This window comes from Porites lutea, chromosome 1 (assembly GCF_958299795.1).
Source record: "Porites lutea chromosome 1, jaPorLute2.1, whole genome shotgun sequence".
Classification (NCBI taxonomy): Eukaryota; Metazoa; Cnidaria; class Anthozoa; order Scleractinia; family Poritidae; genus Porites; species Porites lutea.
Genome location: NC_133201.1, coordinates 32,993,597 through 33,016,585, shown reverse-complemented (window position 1 = coordinate 33,016,585; position 22,989 = coordinate 32,993,597). Strand labels below are relative to the sequence as shown.

At 38.6% G+C, this 22,989-nt stretch overlaps 2 protein-coding genes across 2 annotated transcripts; one reads left to right on the top strand and one right to left on the bottom strand.

The window, feature by feature from the left end:
- Positions 1-41: 41 nt before the first annotated feature.
- LOC140928210 (uncharacterized) lies at positions 42-569 on the bottom strand (the record flags this gene model as incomplete). The annotated part of the gene is made up of 1 exon (XM_073377927.1): positions 42-569. A coding segment is annotated over one exon (516 nt), but the record flags the coding sequence as incomplete, so codon positions are not given.
- A 6,432-nt stretch (positions 570-7,001) lies between these two features.
- On the top strand, positions 7,002-22,985 carry LOC140948708 (uncharacterized). Its single transcript, XM_073397975.1, has 4 exons — positions 7,002-7,818; positions 18,092-18,159; positions 19,527-19,760; positions 20,541-22,985. The coding sequence occupies exons 1-4, from the start codon at positions 7,439-7,441 to the stop codon at positions 21,095-21,097; spliced, it is 1,239 nt and encodes a 412-aa protein (XP_073254076.1). The 5' UTR covers positions 7,002-7,438; the 3' UTR covers positions 21,098-22,985.
- The last annotated feature ends 4 nt before the right edge of the window (positions 22,986-22,989 follow it).

Genomic DNA, 22,989 nt, shown 5'->3' with positions numbered 1-22,989 from the left:
AGAGAAAATAAAGAAATTCTGCTTTACATAGATGCCGTGTGCGTTTTATCGATTCAGTCAAAGAAATCGCGACAACCATTTCGAAAAGATTTAAGTGATTTTGCTTGCCGCAATTCAGGGGAAAAGCTGTTCAAGATAACCGCACCATTATAGCTAAAGCTATTTTTCAAGAAATTGGTGCGGGGCAATGGAACAGCTAGTTTGTTTTCAGAGTTCCTTAAATTATAAGGTGGATTATATTTAGTGAAAAGAGAACCAAGATAGTCGGGCGCAAGACCATGTATAGATTTATAGACCATGGTGGCCACTTGTATTTGTCGCTGAGTATCCAACCGTTTCCAGTTGAGTTGCTCAAGAAGAGGATCAGCGCTTGTGTCATAACTGGAGAAGGTTAGAATACGGGCAGCCCAGTTTTGCAACTTTTGGAGCTTATTCGAAAGACTTTTGTTACAATGCCCCCAGACCTCGCTGCAGTAATTAAAGTACGGTTGAACTAAGGCATTGAAAACGGACTCCAATGTGTTTCGATTAACAAAAGGCCTACAACGTTTAATTACTCCAATGCCCGTAGTAGTGGCCGGTTCCCAGAAGAATTAGCAGTTTTTTTTGGAGGAGTACTAGTAAAAGTGGGAAGTAAAAATTATTATCATTCATTCAAAATATTTCTCCGCTTCTGATTGGCTACAATCACACGCATAATTTTCATCATAACCGGCTGCTGTTGGCCAAATTTGGAAGAATTTTGCCATATTGACCGATACCGTCAAGGTGCAGCAAAGGTGAGGATTTTTAACCGTTAACCGAGAATACCTGGAGACGAGGTTGAGTTGTTTTGGTAGTGAAAACAAAAATGGCGGAACATTTCCCTCGTTTCACTGGCAAGAAAGCGAAGTATTGGCTAAAAACATAGCAAGAACAGCAAAGGCAACCCGCTATTTGGAGAATATTTTCGAAGCTGAACAACCCTTTATCTCCTAAACTTGCCGATTAACGGCACTATCGAAGATGAATTTAACATCGATGGAGGTAAGCATGTTTTCGCTTGATTTTAAACTAGGAATTATTTTGAATGAATAATCCAAACAATCATTGAATTCGGCTTTCGTATCATTCAATAATTGTTAAATATTAAACGGCTCATGAAAAAAATTCGCGGGAAACTGCATGTCAGTTTTCCAAGAAGACTTGAAAAGACACTGTAATAGGGCGTGGATGCTGCTTAGACGTGCGTTAACCAATCAAAACAATATATGGAATTATGAAGCATATTTGGGCAAGAATAAGTTTGAATCAAGAGATCGATCATAATAAGATCTTATTGTTGAAGAGAATGTTTTTATTAAATTCTTAAATTAGTCATTTTCTTCATTGTTCTCTCTAAAATACTTTTCCCGTCGAAAGTAATCACCAAAAGCATTTCTTGAAACAACGTTGATCGAATTTGTCGCTTGATGACGTCATTGCATTGCGGACACCAAGAGATATATAAATAGCTAGAAATATGGGCCAGCCGAGATTGCAGGTCGCTATATAATCCACGCACGATCCGCGCTCGACAAAATTATAGACTCACTTCGCTGGTCTTACGACCCTCGCTTCGCGAGAATTAGGGACAGACAATTAATTTAAAAAGTAATGAACTGGGGAATGGGTGGAGAGGGAGCTGTATGAATTTTTTTCGTTAACATTTCCGGCTTGCATGACTTTTTTGTTAGCCAGTGCAGGAATATTTTTAGGGCTACTTATACGTGCGGTATTTAATTTAATATTTCCCCGAAAAAGCGCTTTTTTAAGTTAGTATTGGTAATCAAGAATACCCTAGTTCCACTATACGGTTTGTACTCTGAGTTATCAATAAAGAGGAAATAGAAACAAGTTTCCCTTGTATCCATCCCTAGAATAGAAGCATGAGATGATTTTGTCCTAGAGCGGCCCGGCTGGGCTCTTATTTTGGAGAAAGCGCCGATTATAGCGGGCCTGCCTCTTCGACTAAATATTGCGCGGGCGTAGGTTTTTTTTTGTAATCCACCCCCACGCTACCCTACCTTGTCTAATCTTACGTCTCTTAGTTGAGTGAAAATGATCATCCAGATGCTTGCAAAGTCCTTTTTTTGCGGCACTTAATGGTTTTACAGGCCACGTTTCTACTTAGACGACGGGTGGTGCGCTGGGCCGACCTGTCTTCAATCTTTTGGTAATAAGTAGTATCTGGAAGGAGTCCCGCCATTGAAAGTCCCTCCGTGCTCTTTAAATAGTTCCGACCCAGGTTGCACGCAACCGAAAGATGGCGTTCAAGCGGCCTCTGAACGCCGAAAAGAATTTGTGCTGCTGAGACATCGACATTTTAAAGGTTTCACTAGCTGCTAAAGCTAGGCTTCGGCAGTGGATCTCATTCTCAGTGTAACAAAAGCAGAAAATTTAGAATTAAACTCTTGGGCGAGGGGTACTCGACCAATATTTGGGTATAGGTTAGCCGCTGAGGGTTTGAAACCCTGACCCTGTTTAGGACAAGAAAAAAATTGTAAAATACATACCCTGTTTAGGACAACACTCACAATTTTATTACCCTGTTTAGGGAAAACGACAGAATGCCTGCCGTCTTGTCTTTAATCCATTTACTAGCTATTACATTAGAGAAAATTCACGTTATAGTCATTGTACTTGGAGCACAAACAAATTTCATCCGGTTTATAATTAGGAGAGACTCACACACAATTACACACCCTGTTTAGGATAGCCTCCACGCAGACGTCCCGTGGGGTTCGTTCGTCACCCAGGCTATGTTTAGGACTGAGAAAGGTAAAAAACACCCTGTCCAGCGGCACAAGGGCCATATAAGCATAAGGGAGTACCCCCCCGGGTTAGCCAATGCTGGTGGCCGGCACGCCTTTATACGTTTCATGGTTTGCGTGGAAAATGATACGTGTACGGAGTCACGATACCGCGATTATGTAAACAGCTGCTAAGCGAATTTACACATACGGCGTTCGTCACTCGACCTTTTAATTTCAATACATTGTAAAACTTTAAGTGTCTGAATTTCGTTGCGTCTTTTATGTGGGGTTGATGGCATGACACATTTGTTCCTCTGCCGGATCTTTTACAGTTTTGCATTCAAAGTCTTTCAAAAGAGTTCAGGATCTTGGAGGCCCGGGGGGGGGGGGATACTGCCATATATGGGCTATATAGGTTTGTGCCGCTGTGAAGGGTATGGTTTTCAAGCCGTTTACTCTAAGATAGGGTATATAAATTAGAGCGCTTGGGTCTAGAATAGGGTATCATTTTTCGGGAAACTGATCAGTTGGTTGAAGATTTTATCAAGACTGGGGAAACAGCCACTCTAGGATAGGGGGGATTTGGGGAGTTTACTCTAGTATAGGGTAGCAAAATTCAGCTAAACTAGCTGTGGTATAGGTTAAGGGTTCCAGGCTCCCAGCGGCACATCCCCACCCAGAAATTCCTACCCCCCCCCCCCCCCCTCCTCCCGGGCTTGGAGGTAGGTCGCTCTTGTCAGTAGCTATCACTAAGAAAAGGTTTAAGGTTTAAGGTTTATCATGCCGCTCCGGTCAGAAGCCAAGGTCTTGTCTGCGTCAACGGCCTTTCGTATTCGGCTTTTTTAAAAAAGGTGATGACCTGAAAATTACTTGTGAGTCAGGTTATCTCTTATTGATGGGATTAGGGTTTTGCAAGAGACTGTCCCTCCCACGTTAACCGACTTTCAATAAGTATACGTACATAGTCACTGTTCAAACCCTTCAGCTAAGATGACCATCTTGACAAGAATTTGCCCTGGAAGGTAGCATATGTGTACTTATCTGATAACTTGGTTAAATCACAGAGCTTTCACTCACACGAGACCTTTCTTTATCCGGTAATCGTTGACTGGTGTAACCGTGTCTAGGTACGGTATAGCATATGGCCTACTCTAAAACCGCCGCAGGAAGTTCTGGAATGATCAACACTGGTAAGTTGTAAGCTAAGGAGGTAACCTGTTAGGGTAGACTCGTATAAGCATGGAATGATTAGTAGAGGAGATGACTATGAAAGACGGCTAACATCAAGGTAAAAACAACGGAGCTGCAGTTTATGTTGGGAACTCCCTGATGGTACACAATCTTTTTTTTTTTCTTTGTTGACAAATTGAGACTGAATATAGATTGATACGACATTTTTATTGGTTAAGATCAAAATGATAGGAAGTGCACCGTCAAGTTTTGAAGAACATAGCCGTGAAGATTAGCAGTCCTCTACTTTTTACTACCTTGGAGTGGAGTTGTAAAATGATGTGTTGATTCTTAACGGATGAAGAATATTTTTTCAAATACACACATCAGAAGAGAGAGAGCGGAGTGGATTATGCGTATGTTGCTTTAAGTGGATTAGTATAAGTCTATAGTTGATTATAAGTGATTAAGAAGATTCGTAAAATCCTAAGCGGATTTGTAAATAATATAAACTGACGTAAGTTATAAGATGTCGAGTGGAATCATCATGAACTTGAGTGGATACGGTAAAATATGGAGTTGATTCGGAGGGGTGGGTATCCGTACGAAGACATTTAGCGGCACTTGCTGATGAAGTGGCTTTTTACAACGTAAGGGGTTTTAAACACATTGCTTAGAAAAACAATTGATATAGATAAGATCTGATATGTTAAGATCTGTTAACTGTAGCACCGGTCACCTCGGTAAGGGCCACCTCTCTACAACGACCACTTTTTTCGTTCCGGCGGACAAAAATCCATACATTGACTCTTGTTTAAAACCTCTCTACAACGGACACTTCTTTTACAATAGCCACTTTCTTTTTGTCCCCAAGGTGGCCATTGTAGCTAAGAGGTTCAATTGTAGTTCTAATATAACAGTTTAGTCACAGAGCCAAGATAAAAAACGAAAGAAGTAGTAGAAGAAGGAAAAATAAATAAAAAACCAGAAGAATTTCCCGCGTGTATGCTAGGTTCGGACAAAAAATCAGTTGAGTGCTTGGATTGTTGTCGATTTCCTCAAGAAAACGAAACATTTGATGAAGGGATGTAGGTACATAGAGAATAAACCAAAGGCATTTTCTTTAATTGCTATGTCCTACGCCACCTTACCGCTTCCGTAAAAAAATAAAATGCAACAAAATAAAAGAATAAATGAAATAAAATAAACTATGTTTCAGCACCGTCTTCTACAATTAACACCTCTAGGTTACTGAAAGAGGACAATTCAAATAAATTAATGAAGGAAAATTAATAAAGCAAGCAAACAAACAAACATTAAAACAAACCAAAAGGAAAAAAAAAAAAAACAGTACGCTAGGATTGCAGTCTCAGACACAGAGAACAAGTTGACCCGATTTTCTTTCCACACTTTGTTAATTAATTCATTGTAAATCTGAGGACAAATAAAGGTGATGCATGTGTATTCATTTATTTCCTATCCCTGGTAAAAAGACCTACGGAGGTGCATTACTGTAATGTATTATATTGTTAATGTTTTTTCGAAGCACATCCACGCCTAAGATTCTTGATCGAATCAATACATTTTCCGAGATTTTGGTTCGAAGAGATCCTGGCGGGTAAAAGAAAACCTCTCGAAATAGGAGTAAGAACCTCCTGGCCTCGCGCGACCACGCGTAGCGTCGTTACAAAACCATAACTAGAGCTAGGGCGAGCGTTTTCACTACAGGGTCACCAGCTGCTTCGATGCTAGCCTGCTTAGCAGGCGCTTGGAAGTAGAGGGCACAGGAAAAAACGCGCACGCGAGAAAGAGACACGCGAGCGTCTCCTTCGCGCGCGCACGTTCTCTCTTTCGCCCACTACTTCCAAGCGCCTGCTACGCAGGCTACTTCGATGCTTTTGTTTCTCACATTACAATCAAAATGAGAAGCCCTAACTGTGACAACGTGACATTAAAATGCTAATGTTTCGGCTGAAACTTCAGTAAAAAAAGGTAAAAAATAATTCCAACCAACTCGTATTATGAAAAATATGAAAAAGGCGTCAGCTTTCGTAGGTTAACCAGCCCCCTCACTAAGCTTCACCGCAAAGTCTTGTGACAGTTCCCGTCTCGATCACTCTAGAAAATAAAGTCAACTTTTCGGCTTGCCTTTGTAGGTTTTTTTTTAGATTTGCGTACCTTCGAACCGGTAGCTATTGCCGATTGTTACTCAGACACGCTTGCTCTTTTCCTTTAAAATGGATCATGTTCCCCAGTTTCTCTGGGACAGCCTGTTTCTCGTCTTCGACTCGACTCCTCGGACGGCGTAAGAAAATCTATTGCACTTGCAATATTTCTGTCATCAAATAAAAAAAATACCATTATTTTGATCCAATTATTTTAATCATTTAATCAATTATTGAATATAACCCGTTAATCTCTTCGAATGTGGCCGACAACAAAATTGTCATCGGATCGAGGACTGAGCCAAAGTTTTAAGAGATTTGCCTGATGACAGAAGACATAACAGATTTTGTTTTCACTTTTTTTCATGTTCGGAAGGAATGGAACTCATTGGCATCCACCTAGGACTGTTTTTACTTGCATAATGTACTCGGCACCAAAATTCATTGAAAACTGTTATATCATGAGGTTTCGGCTGAAAACAAAAAACTGCACCATATAGTGATGTACACATGTACGGTGGTAAAGTCAAAGAAATGAAGGATCTTTGGTTGACTGCGGGCTCACAGTCTCTAACATGAGCCCGCGCAACATTCTCGTGATATGATTTACCACATAACATGCATAAATCATAATACGCCCACAAGTCGCATTCATTACATGTGGAAGTCGTAAACCAGTCTCACAAAAAATGGATAAGGTATGATTGTATTCATTTTCTTTGCGGTGCTTTCTCGAGCTTTCTTCTCCCAGCCGGTTATTGCACTCTAAACTACTGAATAATTAGTCGGTCTGTAGAAAATATAAAAAAAGCCAAGTGGAAAAATGGATAAGACTGCTCCAAGGTTTTGGCAAAAATTTGCAAACCGGTTCGTAGAATCTGCCGTCAAACAGCAAAGTACAGCAGGGTTACATTGCACGCGCGCGCGTGATTTGAGGTTTCTAAACAGGTCGGTGATGACAAATGGTTGATAACCTGTCGCCTCTAAACCCGGCTCGTGTTTCTGTAAGAAATTACACATTACACTTCAGTCACACTGCTTGGTGTTAGATTTCTGACCTCTGAAAGCACTTAATTCACGAACGTCGTCGAAAGAAAACTACACATCTGAGTATCTGAGGAGTTCTTCAGATACAATTGTGAAACGGAATCTTTTTGTGGTTAATCCCTCGTGAGATCGTTGTGAACTTGGACGGGAAATCTGCTTGAATGTAGTGTTTAATCAAGCCTACTTCAGGACCTGCCATCCGCGTTTGAAAATCTGTGACAACTTTCTTGAAGAGGTTTTTAAACATCAAACAAACAAGACATAGAGAATGAGATCTTTACCATGGTCAAAACATCAGGAATGACTCCGAAATTACGCTGTGTTGAGGAAGTTCCTGAAAAACCAAAATGCAGTAACAGCCATACCACGAAGATCTTAATATTTGTGGTTTTCGTGTTCTTTGGTGTGTGTCAAGTTCAGATTCTTGTGAACAGAGAGCGATCCGTGGATGTTGCAAATATTTTACGCGAAATTCAAAAGGCGAGCGAACGCATCGAAGAATTCGAGTTGTCGCTTGTCAAAGTTGAAAACACCTTGGAGGTTCTTCATGCCGAGCTGGGGACAAAAGCAACGCTACACCGGCAGAAACGGCAAAGTAAAGAAGGTTCCTTTCGCCAGAAAATACGACAGATGAGGCAGTACCTGAAAAAGACACGACAGAGGTATGGCATTTTGCAATGTTTACGAGGTGATATTATACAGCAGTGCGTAATTTTGTTTTTGTTTTCGGCCAAATTAGCCTAGTTCCTGTTGAAAGAAACTCCCATGTTCTAGTAAATCATCAGCTACCAACTTGTAAGGATCATTTACGTTAAGCCCCTGCGGTTAAGTTGATTTTAATTGCAGTCTTCGAAGCGATGAAGCCGTTTCTGTTTTTTCGCAGATGGAACGCAGCAAATGATTATCAACTTTATCAAAGTTTACAGTGCTGTCAAATTGACCCCCCAACTTAACTGTTAAATTTTCTGTGCATTTTTCTGCGAATATCGTGTTAAAACGACATTCCACTCATGAATAACAAAATCATCGGTACCATCTGCCTTGCATACGCTTTGCAAATCACCCATACGAGCTTAGAATTCTCACCCAATTTTCTTTTTTGCAAATGCCTTTCTCTAGCTGGATATTGATTACACGGAATACGCGCTTTTCATGTAACAAAGCTAAGCCGAGAGTAAAATGATCAGTATATCGTTATCATAAGAAGCTTAGTGAAGTCTAGCGTAAAATAACAATAAACAAGGCAACCGGGCGGTCTGAAGGACATTCTAGAGGTTCAACTTAGATGGCTATCAAGGATAATGGGTCAATTCAGTGCGATAACTGTTGTTGTGTAGTATTGAAATTCCGCACGAAATAAACACATATTAAACACTTAAAGTATTAAGTATTTGTTACACCTTTGATCAATTTAAAGGTGGATGTTTACACTTTTACACGTGGAATCGAAACTAAATTTGGCTTTGGCCTGAGTTGGCGGAAAATCAAAAATGACTCCTAAGTTCAGCTGGCGATCATTCGATACCTTAGCACACGAGAGGGCATAACCCCCCCCCCCCCCCGCCCCCCGCCCTCAAATCATGAATAAAAGATAAAATAATAATAATAATAATAATAATAATAATAATAATAATAATAATAATAATAATAATAATATAGTTATTATTAACATAAACAGCAACAGCAAAAACAACAGCAATAATAATAATAATAATAATAATAATAATAATAATAATTATAGTAATGATAATAATGATAATGATAATAATAATGATGATAACAATAACAATGAAAATAATAATAAAGAAGAAAACATTAAAGAAGATAATAATAACAGTGTAATAATTATAATAACGATAAGAATAATGATAATATTTCGTTTTCTAGCCTATCACGGTCGATGGACAAACTCGACATTTAAACACCTGAGTTGAAAGAAAATTAGCTTATTATTATTCGGCCAGTTGAACCGCATTTGTAATGGTTTCCTCATTTCATTACCGTCGCATTTTAATTTAGGGTAGCTTCTCTTCGCTTTTTATCGCGTTTGAACGTAAATGATTTGAAGGAAACGTTATTTCCATACAGATGTTTAGCTTATTTATTAAGTCTTGTGTCAATTTTATTAGTGTTCATGCACTCTTCATTGTGGTTTCCATGCGTAAAATTTTCATCAAAGATCATAAACCAGTTTTACCCTTCCAGTCCTCAGTGGATATAGGAACAGCCTTCCAATTGTTTAGATTGTAATATACACAAAACGCAAATACTGCTTCATGAGCAAGTTACGCTATTGTCACTACTACTTACTCAAAAGTTAGGACCACCTTAGTGTACAGCATAATAAATAAATCGATGAAAAAGTTTTTCTTCAACAGATTCAAAAGTAAAAAAGTCACAGCACGTGACTTAAAATCCTCTCAGTGAATGCTGAGACAAATGTCAACAAAGCTTAATTCCTCCTTTTGCATATAGTTATAAAGCATGAAATTTGAATGGAGGTGCCACGTCAAGGAGGAAATCTTAACAACTTAACCGTACAGTCGCGATCCGCAGTTCGTTTTAGATGGATCGAATATTAAGCATATAGTCTCATTTTGACTTCTTTGCACTCTGTTTCCTGGCTACGAGGCACAAGCATTTCAGGTAAAGCGTTTCATTTCCTCCAATCCCGCGTCTAAACCTCAGTATATAGAAGTGAACAACGAAGTGAACTCTGCTACAAGTATCTGTTGTAGCTTAAGACACTTTTTTAGGCGCACGTATCAAGCAAAATATGTGCGCTTCCCATTAAGACAATCAGGGAAGGATTAAGCAAAGTTATTAACCTCTTGCGTTAGCCTTTAGGAATGTGCGGAAAAAATAATTGGGACGGACATTCTTAAGTGAGCTTCTAATCCTTGTTGAATTTAATTTGTCGAAATATTTTAAAAAGGAAGTTGTGCCAACCGCAGGTATCATGTCATCTTAAAATAGCAAGTTTCTTGTCTAGTGTACAGACAAGATGTAATCTTCTTTTGGTAACCAATATGAAGATCAAGGATATTTTTTAGTCTGCAGTTTAACGGCTGAGGAAAAGATACTCGTTGCTGGAGAGTCGAATTCAGCGCTGGTATGTAAGACGAGAATTGCTTCAAGGTTTTAACTTAAGACGTTAAACCAGAGAGGGGACTAAAATTGTCGATGAGCAAGGCCTACGCTTCCAAACTCTATAAGAGCTTAATAGACCAGTTGTTGCGTAACAACGGCTTGAAAAACCATCCATAGTGGCTGCTGCTTTTACCTTTTAATAAAGAGCGTTTTATTAATGAAAAGTTACCAAAATAATGCGACATTTTTCTGATACCTTCCTCCGAAAATTTCATGTATGACAGTGAGGAAACGGAGGCCATCTCGAAAAGTGGGAGGGTTTAAGCAAATTTCCTTCTTACTGTCAACTTAATTGCTCTTTAGTTTCACTGACGAATTCTTGTAGGAGCAGTAATCAATATTGAAACTCAGTTGGTCACAGGCATAATTTCAGGGCCAGAATCACAAGATCTTAGCAGTCTTCCCAAAAAGTTCTCCTTTGGACAAGGGAAATTAAACAACTTTTACTTCATGATCGACTACAACGTGAAACTTCCTATTGCGATGGGGATTTATTGGAAATCGCAAGCACTCGACAAATAAATTTTCTTGCTCTTTCTAAACTTAGCTTCAGGATTTGCTCCGACCAAGAACTCAATTCAAGAAAGAAACGCTACAATTCCCACGTTCGATATATGCTACGTAAAACTATGTAAAATAATTTTGAGTATTCGAGCCTCTTTTCACCGATTATTCCTCCACAAGACATGTGATGTGGTTCTTTAATTTACGTTGTGGTCTCTTCAGCATGGTATTGTTGTTTGCGAATAGACAGTTTGCACAGATATCTTATGGGGTCATTCATTCTTCAGTTGTATGTTTGCCCCCATGATCCGAGAAGTAACAACGACGCTTAAAGTTCAGTTTGTTAAAAAGCATTAGAAAATGGCTCATTAATCGTATCGAATTATTATTATAATTTCCATTAGCCTTGATTTATTATTATTATAATTATCATAATTATGTATTAAGTTGTTTGTTTTTCCTCGCGAGTTTTCAGTTGTTTTGAGTACATTTTAACTTTGTATTTGGCCCACATTGAAAACAACTGTTTTTTTTGTTTATTTTTTTCCAGTGTTATGTTTTATCTTGTTTATTATTATCGTGTCGTGGTAATGAGCTTCCTAAACGTTACTTGCTACGGTCCCTACAGTTTTCTAGTGTTTCCTCTTGTGGCACGATGGATGGACTACTGGCAATCGATCCCCTTTCCTCTTTTTCTGGTGAGCAACCGATCACGCTGGTTTGCTGTAGAACTCAGGGTTCCTCTGCTCTTCATGGTTCTGTCTTAATATTAAAGTACAGTTGATGCGCTGTAAGAGAGTGCTTCGCTTTTTTTCTCAACTAGATAAAAGTATTCATAATAATAATAATAATAATAATAATAATAATAATAATAATAATAATAATAATAAATAATTTATTTCTACAGCGCATTTTCCTAACGCCCAAATGCGCTTTACAGTGTCAAATATATTATAATCTATACACTAAAAAATGTAAAAAATCCTAGGAATCGAAAAATCAAACGTCTAAAAATAAAAAATAAAATAAAAATTAAAAAAAATGAAAAAATTGAAAGTCTAAAAATATGCTTGTCGAAAAAGATAGGTCTTAAGCTTAGCTTTAAAGATAGAGACAGATGCGGCTTAACTGACAGACGACCAATAACATCGCGATGTAATTGACCAATCAGATCAATAACCAGAGTATAATAACATCAACTGACGTGATACAACTCACTTTGACTCTGAAGATGACTACCGCACAGGTTGTCGAAACGTCAGTCACTGTCAACAACAACAGTCCTCTTCAGGACTACGTTCACCCGGACGATCAAACTCAACCTACTTTTGTTGGTTCATTGACGTGTTCCTCGAAACTCATGGTATCGTCGACGCAAAACTGTTGTAGAATTTTTACCAATTCCGACGTGATCCTGTTTTCAATCGGCTAACCCTCGCTGCGGTTTGTTTAAGCCCTCGATATATTTCAAGTTAACGCGATAAACAAGGCAGCTAATCCAATAGAATCAACCAATTTACAGTCTAAAATACATGGCGTATTCTTTATTTAGAAGAAACAACTATGTTAGCATCTCAAATTAAATCTACGTCGAGAGTCGCGTGCCATCTTCCGCTTTAGAATTCACTCGCGTTAGCTTCATCCTCTGTATAAGAGCTAAGTGCATTTATTAGCAGCTTTCCTTTTAAAAGATAGTTTGTTTCCTTGGAAACAAACGGGATATATTATCAATGTGAAAGCATAACTGAAATAATGCATTGAGGGTCGCATGCAGTAAAAAACTACCAGTCCTACTTTGGCGATTCTGCAATTCTACTGACGATTATGGAAAGATAACGGGTCGAATACTTTGTTTTTTGAGGATTTTTTGGGAGTTTTACGTTTAAATCACATGAAGGTGTCATTCTGTCATTAATAGAGGTACGCATAGTCGAGGTGGATTTTTAAAAAGCTTTCTCCGTAGCTAATTAGATGTAGTTCTTCCTCGATACTCTTTGGATTTGTCGTAAACGTCGTTACGAGAGCAGGCTAAAAAACGTTGTCAGGGAGGAGGCAGTAACTCTTAAAGTAAGCCCGTTAAGGGGTTTTTACTGACGAGTTTGGTCTTTACATAGCGCGGACCTCGACAACCAATTAACTCCAGAAAGAAAAAAGAGAAAATGGAAAAAGGGGAAATTGCAGGCCGGAAAATGATTTTTTTTCTTTACAAGCTAATGACAATTTTTAAAATAGTTTTCCTCCTCTTTTGAGCTTTTAGAAACCAGGGGCCCGTTTCTCGAGAGGCGCTAACTTTTCGGGTCCGAAAGCAAATTTTAGAATCAAAACCTGTTGAATGGTAGCACAGTTCTTAGCACACAAACCAGTCAATTTTGCTTCGTTAGTCTAACTGATAGTTTCGTTTTATCCTTTTTTGAAATCATTGAACTTTGAACTTTTATAGTTTCAGTTGAATGCAATCCCCGCAACAAAACTGAAAAAAAAAAAATAAAAACAGCTTTCCGGGCATGAAAACTTACCGGGACTTTCGAGAAACGGGCCTCAGGCGACGGACGCTGTGAAAATGATTTCATTCATTGCATGTTTCTGCCGAGTTGTCATACATGTATTTCATACTATTCTTTCTTCAGTCGTAAATCATCTTGAATTTTAATCGAAGATCGTTTTGTCAACGAATATGATTGGAGTGTAAGATATGTAATATTACCGAAATAATGATAATGTGTACTTTTGACTTGTAAAACTTTAAGTTTGCAGGCCTTTACACATCGCATAGAATTTAAGTTCTTTTATGTATCCAGGAAATCGATGAAAGACTAAATGTTCAAAAAGCCATCGGCGAAATCTAACGACACATCTGCGCACTCGCCGCCAGCTGGTAATTTTAAGCAATTAGTGTATATTCTGTTTTCATAGTCCTCTTCTAAAAGGCATTTTAAATATTCAATTTCCGTTTTGTTACGTTTCTTACCTTGAAGTACTAAAAAACCTTTCAATAACCGGGGGAAGTGTAGACTTCATTAAGGGCTCAAGCGAAGACGTTTTTGACCGACGCACGTTAACCGGAAGTGGACGTTTTGCATTCTTGGGCCGTAGTTTTGCCTCCTTTTGGGGGGGCAAATCGTCTCTGTAAGAGTAAAGACGCTTGGAAGTACAAATTATGTACCGTCAAGGTACATTAAATGAGAAAAAAAAAGCCTTACGTCCCGTTGACGTGTGTCGCTCTTACACTCCCTTGCGTAACTTCCCTACTGACACAAAGGGCCTGTCTACCAATTTTGAAGTTTGTCTAATTTTGTTCCCACTAAATGCCGTAGGCGATTTTAGAGATTTTTGAAATGTTACAATGTGGTTTTAAATCTATTAAGAAGAGTTTGATATAGCTTGTTTTTAATTCCACTGGTACGTGGCTAGGTAAATAATCAACCACATCATTAGAATAGCCACTGATATTTTTTTGCATAAAATGCAATTCATGAAAACCATAAGAAAAGCTTAACGTCATTGGAAAAATTATTTCTGTGAAAACTGAGGAACCTTCAAGTTAAAGTTAAATTGTGTAGCTCTCTATTTTATGTGCGTGAGACATTTTTCATCCATACTATTCATTTAAATTACAGTTAAATTTACACTTGATCAAACCTACACATGATCAAACCAAGAAAAAATTCTCCCACCAATAGGTCGGGCTTCATTTAGAAATTACCCAACTTTTTGGAATGCGTCTTTTCTGCTTCTAATTTTGTTTTAGGTTTTAGATTTTATTTGTTGGACCGGGTGAACTAAAACTTTCAATTTTTTAACTGTGATTATTTTATGTTACACGACAGTGACCAAAAGGTTTTGAATGACTTTCAAACCCACTCAGCAATAAACAAAAAAAAAAAACCTTTCATCTTTTCGTATTATTTGTTTGCCAATCGTGAATACCTCGCTTTATTACAAGTCAAGTTTAAATTGAAATCGTCGCATAAAATGTGCTGCTAAATGGTTGACTGGCACGCTACGGGCGTTTATTATCCGTTTTGATGAGTGAATGTCGCGAATCATTACGTGATTCGCGGGATATTTTATTGAAAGCAGGTGAAGCAGTTACAAGAAACGAGCTCGTGACCAACTCTTGATTTGTCAAAAACTTTGCAGTTGTGGGTGGTTTATCATTCGGTGGGATTTATATTTTCTGGAGAGCTTAAGCTGGAATAGCTTTCTGTTATGTGTGCGTTTTTTACACGTCATCATAGCAAGGCTGTGCGTTTTGTGCTTACGGTTTTAGAATATTTCGGACGATTTTAACTTAAAGCGCCTGTGTCAACCTTGGGCATGAAGACAGAGGAAACAAAGTTAAAGGCCTCCTTTACGAAGGAGATGCCCGTCAACTCTGGTACATCTACGAATTGCACTGTTAAGGTTCCGATTCTCATTGACAACAATCCAAAGCCGGTGCATAAACGTAGCGTCTGTCAAGCCAAAGTTCCGAAACATTCTACCTGCACAGCAAGCTGCACGAACATAAAAAATTCGTGGGTCATTTGGAGTGCGGTGGCCTTCAGCGCGGTCGTTGTCATTGTAATTTTCGCGTCCCTTCAAGGAAAAACCAGCGCCGAATTAAAAAGGGCTAAAAATAAAATCACAAATTTGGAGTCGATGGCTGATGCTTTGCGCAAAGATATTGCTGACCTGGAACGAAGGTGGGAGGATTGTTACATGAGTGTAGAAAGGTTTAGTTTAATTGTAATCTCCGTTCGTGACTTTGCAAATCTCCTTACACCAGTAGGAATCGTTAAATTATTTCTAAATTATACGTAGCGATTCAGTTTGTCTTTCCATCTATTAGTCCATTTGGAAGGAATAAAATTATAAGCACTGAGGTCAAAGCGAAACTCTTTGCCACCTTTTTTCCATCTTTGAATTTTCAGTCAATCTGAAATTTTAATTAATTTTCATCGCTGTAGGAGTTCAAAATTTTTATGTGCACGTCCTATGTTTAAGTTTAGTCATGTTGAAGTAAATCTCATGACCATGAATTAAGGTATGTGTCCTCCATATTTCGCTGTTTTCCCCTAGGGGGATCATGGCATTAATAGATTTTGTTGAAAAAAAAAAATCGCTTACAGATAAGAGTATCGCAATTAGTTTATATGTTCCTGTTAGCGAACTGTATGACTTATATTTACTCAAATTATGAGGGTTTCTTATGTACAAGCTAGCTCCTTTTACACGACTTTTACTGGATTTTAAGCCATTTTTTTTTGTCTTAATTGCTATCCTGCTAAGAAGTGGTTAATGCCTTCTTGTCTATATTATGTTCTCTTGTTGTTGAAAAAAGCCCCTAAAACAGAAAGCATTCCACGATATTCATCACAACACACGTGCTGGTTCCGTCTTTGTGGCTGTCAGTTTTGTATACAACCAGTTCATTAATAAAACTTTTATGACTTCATCACTAAATTCGTCTACATCTCTAAATACAGTTTCAGGGCAAGGGCTACATATCGAACGTAAGATTTTTCTCACTAAGTCACTTTTAAATCTCAGTTATTTATTTGATATTGTTGCTTCATTTTGTTGTTTCCCTTTTTGTTTTATTTTGGACCTGAGGGCTTCAGGCTATTTCTAATTTATTCTTGTGTATAAGATCATTAACTCATCTTAAAATCCCGAACATCTCGCTCGTAATTAAACCTTTTAGTAGGCCGAACTAATCGGCACTTTGTATCCACAGGCCATACATGGAACAAAATTGATAGAAATCACAATAACGATTTTCGCAATTAATCACATGCTATTATCGCAAGCTACTACAAACAACGCGTACATCATATATGCATTTTGGAGGAAGCGATATGCTATAAGCAGGTGCTATTATAATTATCCTTGCTTATAAACCTTAAAATAACCCAAGCACTTGAAATTATGCGCTTTTGATTTTGCATTATTAACATTTTTTTAATCGACCCTGTAAGAATTGTATTCTTCGATTTCTCATCAAAGCACAGGCGTGATTTAGTTGCGATAATTTTCTGCTGTTAAAAAACAATATTTCCTTTGTCCTAGGCTTATTGTGCGGGAAGACTGGGCCCGACTGTTTAGTGTGTTTCCGGGTATATATGGGCAAGATTCCTTAGCTCTCGAAATTAAAATAAGATGAAAAAAAAATGTATTTTTTTTAACTGGAAAAGAAAAATAAAAGAAAGAATTAAAGCCATCTCAACCAGTGTTGTGTCAATTTCAATCTCTTGCGGTTTTGAAGGTTGACCACAGTCAAAATATGACTGGAATTTGTTTTCTATTTTTAAATTCGCCAGTAAATGTTAAACTTTTCAGCTACTTTACACAGTATATACTATTATACGCAATGCTCTTTGTCTTTGATTCGAAGGAAATGAAGTAGAGAGAAAAAATGTTTCTGTCTGTGCATGCTATTTTTTTACAACTTAAATCGGAGGTTATTTATAATGAGAATGATAAAAATTGAGGTTTCTAAATCCGATTTTTGTTTGTTTGTTGAAGTAAGCGGGGGTAACTATAACCTCATGCAAATCTGGTAGTACACGAAGCATCAAGGTGACGAGAATGAGTTGTCTCTGATGTTTCAAAAACAGACTGTCACGCTACAGATTACTTCGATAAATGATTTACGCGTTTGTAGATGCAACAGAGAGACCATGTCTGAGAGTAATAGACTTTTGTTTGTTTGTTTGTTTTGTTTTTTGTCTGTTGGTTGTTGTTGTTTCTTTCTTATCCCAAATGTTTCTACCTCTATCTTAACGAACACCGGCTCATTATTTTACAGGGGCACCCAACGAGAATGTAGTTCAAAACCACTTAAACATAGCATTGTTAAACGTATTTTAGTATTTAAACGGTAGATATAGGCATATTTTTATCCCCCTAAAATTTTTTCATCTGTTCGGATTTCCTAGCTGAAAGTCTAGTGATCTGAAAATTATAGGGATGAAAACTTACCTTTTCAAAAATTTCAGCCGGAAAAAAGGCTCCCGAAAATTCTATGTCACCTTCTTAGGGTAAAAATCCGTTAAAAATGGGCAACTATACCAGTTTTTAGATGTTCGAAAATCCTAGGAGAGGCAGGCTAGCAAGAAATTTTACAATGAAATGTTCCAAAAATTCTAAATCTCAAATCGTCTTCCGGACAGATATTTTCCGAAAATTGTCGTTGGGTGCTCCTGATTTTAAGTCTCTCCTCTCCGTTGAGAGTCAGGTATAGCTGGTGAAAATACCTATCAGGTCTTTTACTTAGGAACAATATATGATCTATCCCAGAATACATTGCACCCAATCGGAAGACGGGAAGGATGCTCGGGGAAAACCATGTCATACTGGCGGAAAACGTAAGTAGTATTTACGTTTTGAGATCCGATCCTATCTTGAGATGAGTACAGTTGACTCCCGGTAACTCGCGCGAAGCCTTGCTAACTCAACCTCACGCTAAGTCGAAACGAAGTTGATTTCCCATGGATTGCCTCATACATTTACTGTAATTTTACCCTTGATAACCCGAACCTTCCGCTGACTGGAAGTGATTTTTGTTTGCCTTCAGATTATCTCCATATAATTTTACCTTCGATAACTCGAACCATGTTTTAAGCGCGTGACAAGTCGGAAAAAAAATACGGTGTACCACTGTACTGAAGTCCGAGGCACTGAATTTATTTCAAAACAACCGTGTCAATTCTTTGTCTTTACTCTTTTTGCCACTACTCCAGTTCAAATTCAATGTCCATCCCTGTCGAGTGTGCATGATACTTGCATTCCCTCACCATCTTTTTGCTTATTTGCTTACATGTTCTTCCGGATCTTTGCTGCAAATTCCGGTAACTCGAACTTTTTTCGATTTCTCGCTAGAAGGTTCGAGTTGTCGTCGGGAGTCGACTGTACATCATAAAAATACTCCGTTGTTATCGAATTATATTTAGGATGTATATATATATATAAGGGAAGTGGCCAAAAGAAATCTACTCAAAGAGGACCGCCTTGACTAGGAGTGACGTGCCGTAAAGGCTATTCAAGACAACACCCATTATTTTGATATCCCTAATGGACGCAAATTAATTTTATTTAGTGACGCAAAAATATATTGGATAACGCTGAATACTCCATTTTCGATATATTAAAATTCATACTTGGCTCCGAGGCGTTGGGAAATAAAACAAAAGAAATGTATCATTCATTATTGTACCTCAAGATGATTTCTTTTGTTTTATTCCTCAAGTCTCACAGCCAAGTAAGAGTTTTAGTACATCGGAATTTGGTCTTTTAGTTTGTGCGCGTGATTGAAGCTTACATTCTCAGATAACCTGCACTGGAGCACTGAATCTTATACTTCGTTTTTTTTTATATGCTAGTATAGGAGAGGAGGTATGCAATTAAGAAGCCCTATCGTTTTAAGAGGGGAGGGGTGGTATACTTTATAGAGAAAATGTTAGTCTTAATATAACTGGAGAGTTGGATAATGGTTGTGTAGAATAGTTTGACCATTTCTTCAAAGACCACGCCGCACCGTAAAACAGGCCTTGGTTCTTCGTTTCTGATATACAAAAACAAGGTTAAAAATATAGATAATAGCCCGTATCCCTTAATGGAACCTTCTAAAATTTAGCTGTTTCTCTTATATCTCATATCTTTGTTAGTGATTATAAGTATTTTAATTTTTGGTGTCAGGGATTATAACGTCTAACCTACATTTTTGTTATACCAGTTCACACAGCTTTTTTAAAAAACAACAATGAAAGAGGGAAAACGAATTTCTCCAGTATCCCGACACTTGAATCAACAAGCAGTAGGCGCCGGGCTGAACCAAGCGGTGAAACAACAAATGCTCAAACCGCGAAGCCTACAGAGTCCAAAAATTCAAAACCAAGTAAGTTCAAGACAACGTACACGGTATGGGGAGGCGAAAACTGCCGAGAGGACGTAAAGAAAGTGTATTCTGGTAAGTTTCAAATCTCTCAATGTAGGGTCAAATTAGTTGGCCGATTCCCCACAAAACCTTTATTGGTAAGTCAAAATGAACTTCGATTGATGCAAAAGAAAAAGACTCGAGTGTCCGCATCATAATGTTCTCCATTTAATTAAGGTGGAATCTTTCCGCGACCAAATTTAATTGAAGTCGTTATAGTCTGCCTGAGGCAAAGAAAAGTGAATATGAACTTGAGAAATAGCTTGTCCTTTTACAAAATGGAATGTAAAAGCGCAAGAACTCAAAAAATGAACATCGGACGCAAATCTTTGAAGGAGATCGTTGGTATTTTCACATTTTGCTTATAACCCGCACTGTCAAACCTCCGTCATTGGTATATGGGAAAACGCTTTGAATGGATAATAATGTCTCAGGGGTACACTTGTAATGATGGCCTTTCATAGACTAGCCGGCAGTGTGGCAGGCATCAGAAAGGGAAGGGCAAGGAATTTGGGCGCGAAACCGCGCGCGATGGAGAAAGTAGGAGGGCGCCCTTTGCGCTTCTCACGCACCCGAAATTCCCTTTTGCCATTCCCTTTGAGCACGCGCCTGCCACGCAGGCTATTCATACATGAAAATCTTTAAATAAGAACGACGGAGACCAGGTTTTATGCGCCCACGAGACCGAGCACCCCACACAAACCCTTCATTGCACTAAAACCGCTGGACGTCACAACCTGGTTGAGGTCATCGTTGTCTAAGGTCTTCCTTCACACATAGACTTATTTACTCCTTTATTGTCTTACAAATCAGGGAGAACTGCAACGCTTCATTCCGGCTCCCATCATTCACTTGGCTCGGAATACATGTGCATTCCGGATCGAATTGAATATCCCAAGCACGAAAATATGTCAAGCGGACTCTACTTGTCACCCGTTAGATACGCTGCAAACCTAGACATTTTCACAGTTTTCCTTGAAAGCCAATGCCAAGAAATTGGAGCTACAAGATGCAAGAATTTGAAGTTAAATCACCCTCACTTGTTCAAAAGACTCGATAACTTTCAAATTCCGTGTGCTGTGTGCTTGCGAGACAGACGAACTGTCACGATCGTTACTCCAGGCCGAGACACTTGCCAATCGGGTTCGTGGAAAAAGGAGTATGCCGGGTATTTAATGACACAGGAAGGTGGGGCTGCGGGCTCCAAGCTTATCTGTGTAAACGCCGACGCGCAGGGCGTGGATAAGAGCAATACGACTGGTTCTCAGGGACCATTTCTACAACCTGTTGCATATAAATGCCTTGGAGCCTCGTGCACTGAAAGCCATAATAAACCGATGGCATTGCCTTGCGTTGTATGTTCGATCTAAGGCAGACAATAGTGGTATAAATATATAATATTCATGGCATTTGGCGTTGCCTCACGCAGAGGAATTCACACAGGAGCACGAAGGAGAATCTTCGCCGAAAGTGCATTAGTTCGTTTGGAAGTAATTACCATATCACGTCACGAACAAGAAAATACATATAGATATGCGGAAAAGCAACAACTAGAACGGTGTTTTGCAGCCAGAAGAGAAGGAAAATGTACTCAAATGGAGTCTACGCCGCTAAGTAACATTTCTACCAGATTAGAAAGCCACTGCGTGGCAATATATCTTGCTGGTGGTTATTTGATTTGACTGTTCCTTCTATTTATCCGTAAGATCGTGGAGATTCTGATTGCTTTGCGTTTCAGGCGGCCATCTCGGATGCCATTAGTGTCATAAACCCCGACTCCCGCCCCCAGCTCGATATGTATGAAACCAGGATGGCCGCATGTACCGGCAAGCGCTCGATCCTGACGATCTTACGAAAAAACAGGGGACTGTGAACAGTTTATTTGATATGCGACGACATATTTTATTTCGTTTGTCCTCAACCAATTAGAAAAAAGACTTATGCGAGAAAATTAGAAAATATAGTACCACACGGTCATACAAATGCTGATATTATTGAAAACGAAAGAGAGACTGGGTTTCGGTTTATTTTACCTAAAGCCTTTGGCAAAACGACTAAAAGCCGAATTGGTTTCGTCCAGCTGTGTAAACTGACATTCATCGCATTCGACAATATGCCCCGAAGTATAATACTTACCTGCCTGTTCATATTTATACGCCGTTTTATTCTACATTTAGCTTATGATACAAAGGAGGAATGGTCAAGCTCTGAATTTAATGGTATAAATGTTCGAATGGGAAGAAAAGTGTTTTCCTGGAGACCTTGAAATGTTTAAAAATTGAGAATACAGTTCCTTTTTGCTAAAGAACGTGCACAAAATTAATCCCGACTTTTAATTTGGAAACACTTAGTCATACCCTTTTGACTGTGGATGAAATTAAGCAGTGTACAAACGATTTTTAGCCCGGTCTAAACGATCAAGCATTGCTTGGACGCGAAAATGAGTAATTTCACCTCATGCAAGGGAATCCGGATTCTGGAATTCTGGATATATTTGCTTGTAGAATCCGGAATACGGGAGATTTTTCTTGTGGAATCCGGAATCCTGGGCTCGTGGAGTCCGGAATACAACTCAAGGAATCCAGAATCTCCCTTACGATTGCAATCCGGAATCCCAGTTCTACTGACAAAGAATCCGAAATTCATTACCTGAAATCCAGAATCCACGGCATGGAATCCAGAATCCAAGACTGTCTTGCATTCCCTTACATGAGGTTTTGTCAAATGACAAAGGTCCTGCGTAATCGTTATAAATACTTACGAATTTGAAGACTTTTATAATAAAGTTCAGTTGTAAAAATAATTCTTGGAGAGATAAATTACCCTCGTCTCATATAAATTGAAATGCAGATTTTTACCTTGCTCAGTTTTGTGCGGCCGGATCATTGCTTTTCAGAAAGTGATCGAGAACCTTGAAATAAGATGATTTCATGGCAATCAAAAGCTCAGTTTTGGAGAAATCGTTGAACAACGAAATGCTGAATTTAATGGAGAAATTATTGCAAGCTAAGACTACGTAGGTACTTGTTTGTAAGGGAATGAGAGAAAAAGGCTCTCGCAGCAGAAGTCAATCTTTAACGAATTAAAATATGACTTTAAGGAAGTTCCTGAAGATAATGCTCCTGTAATGAGGGTGGGAGAGCTCTCTTTATACTGCCTTTTCGGTTGTGCACACTTTGCCGAAAGTAACAACGAAAGACAAAATAAAACGCACAATGAGAAGACTCTTTATTTCTCATAGTACCCCCTTGCCCTGGCTAGC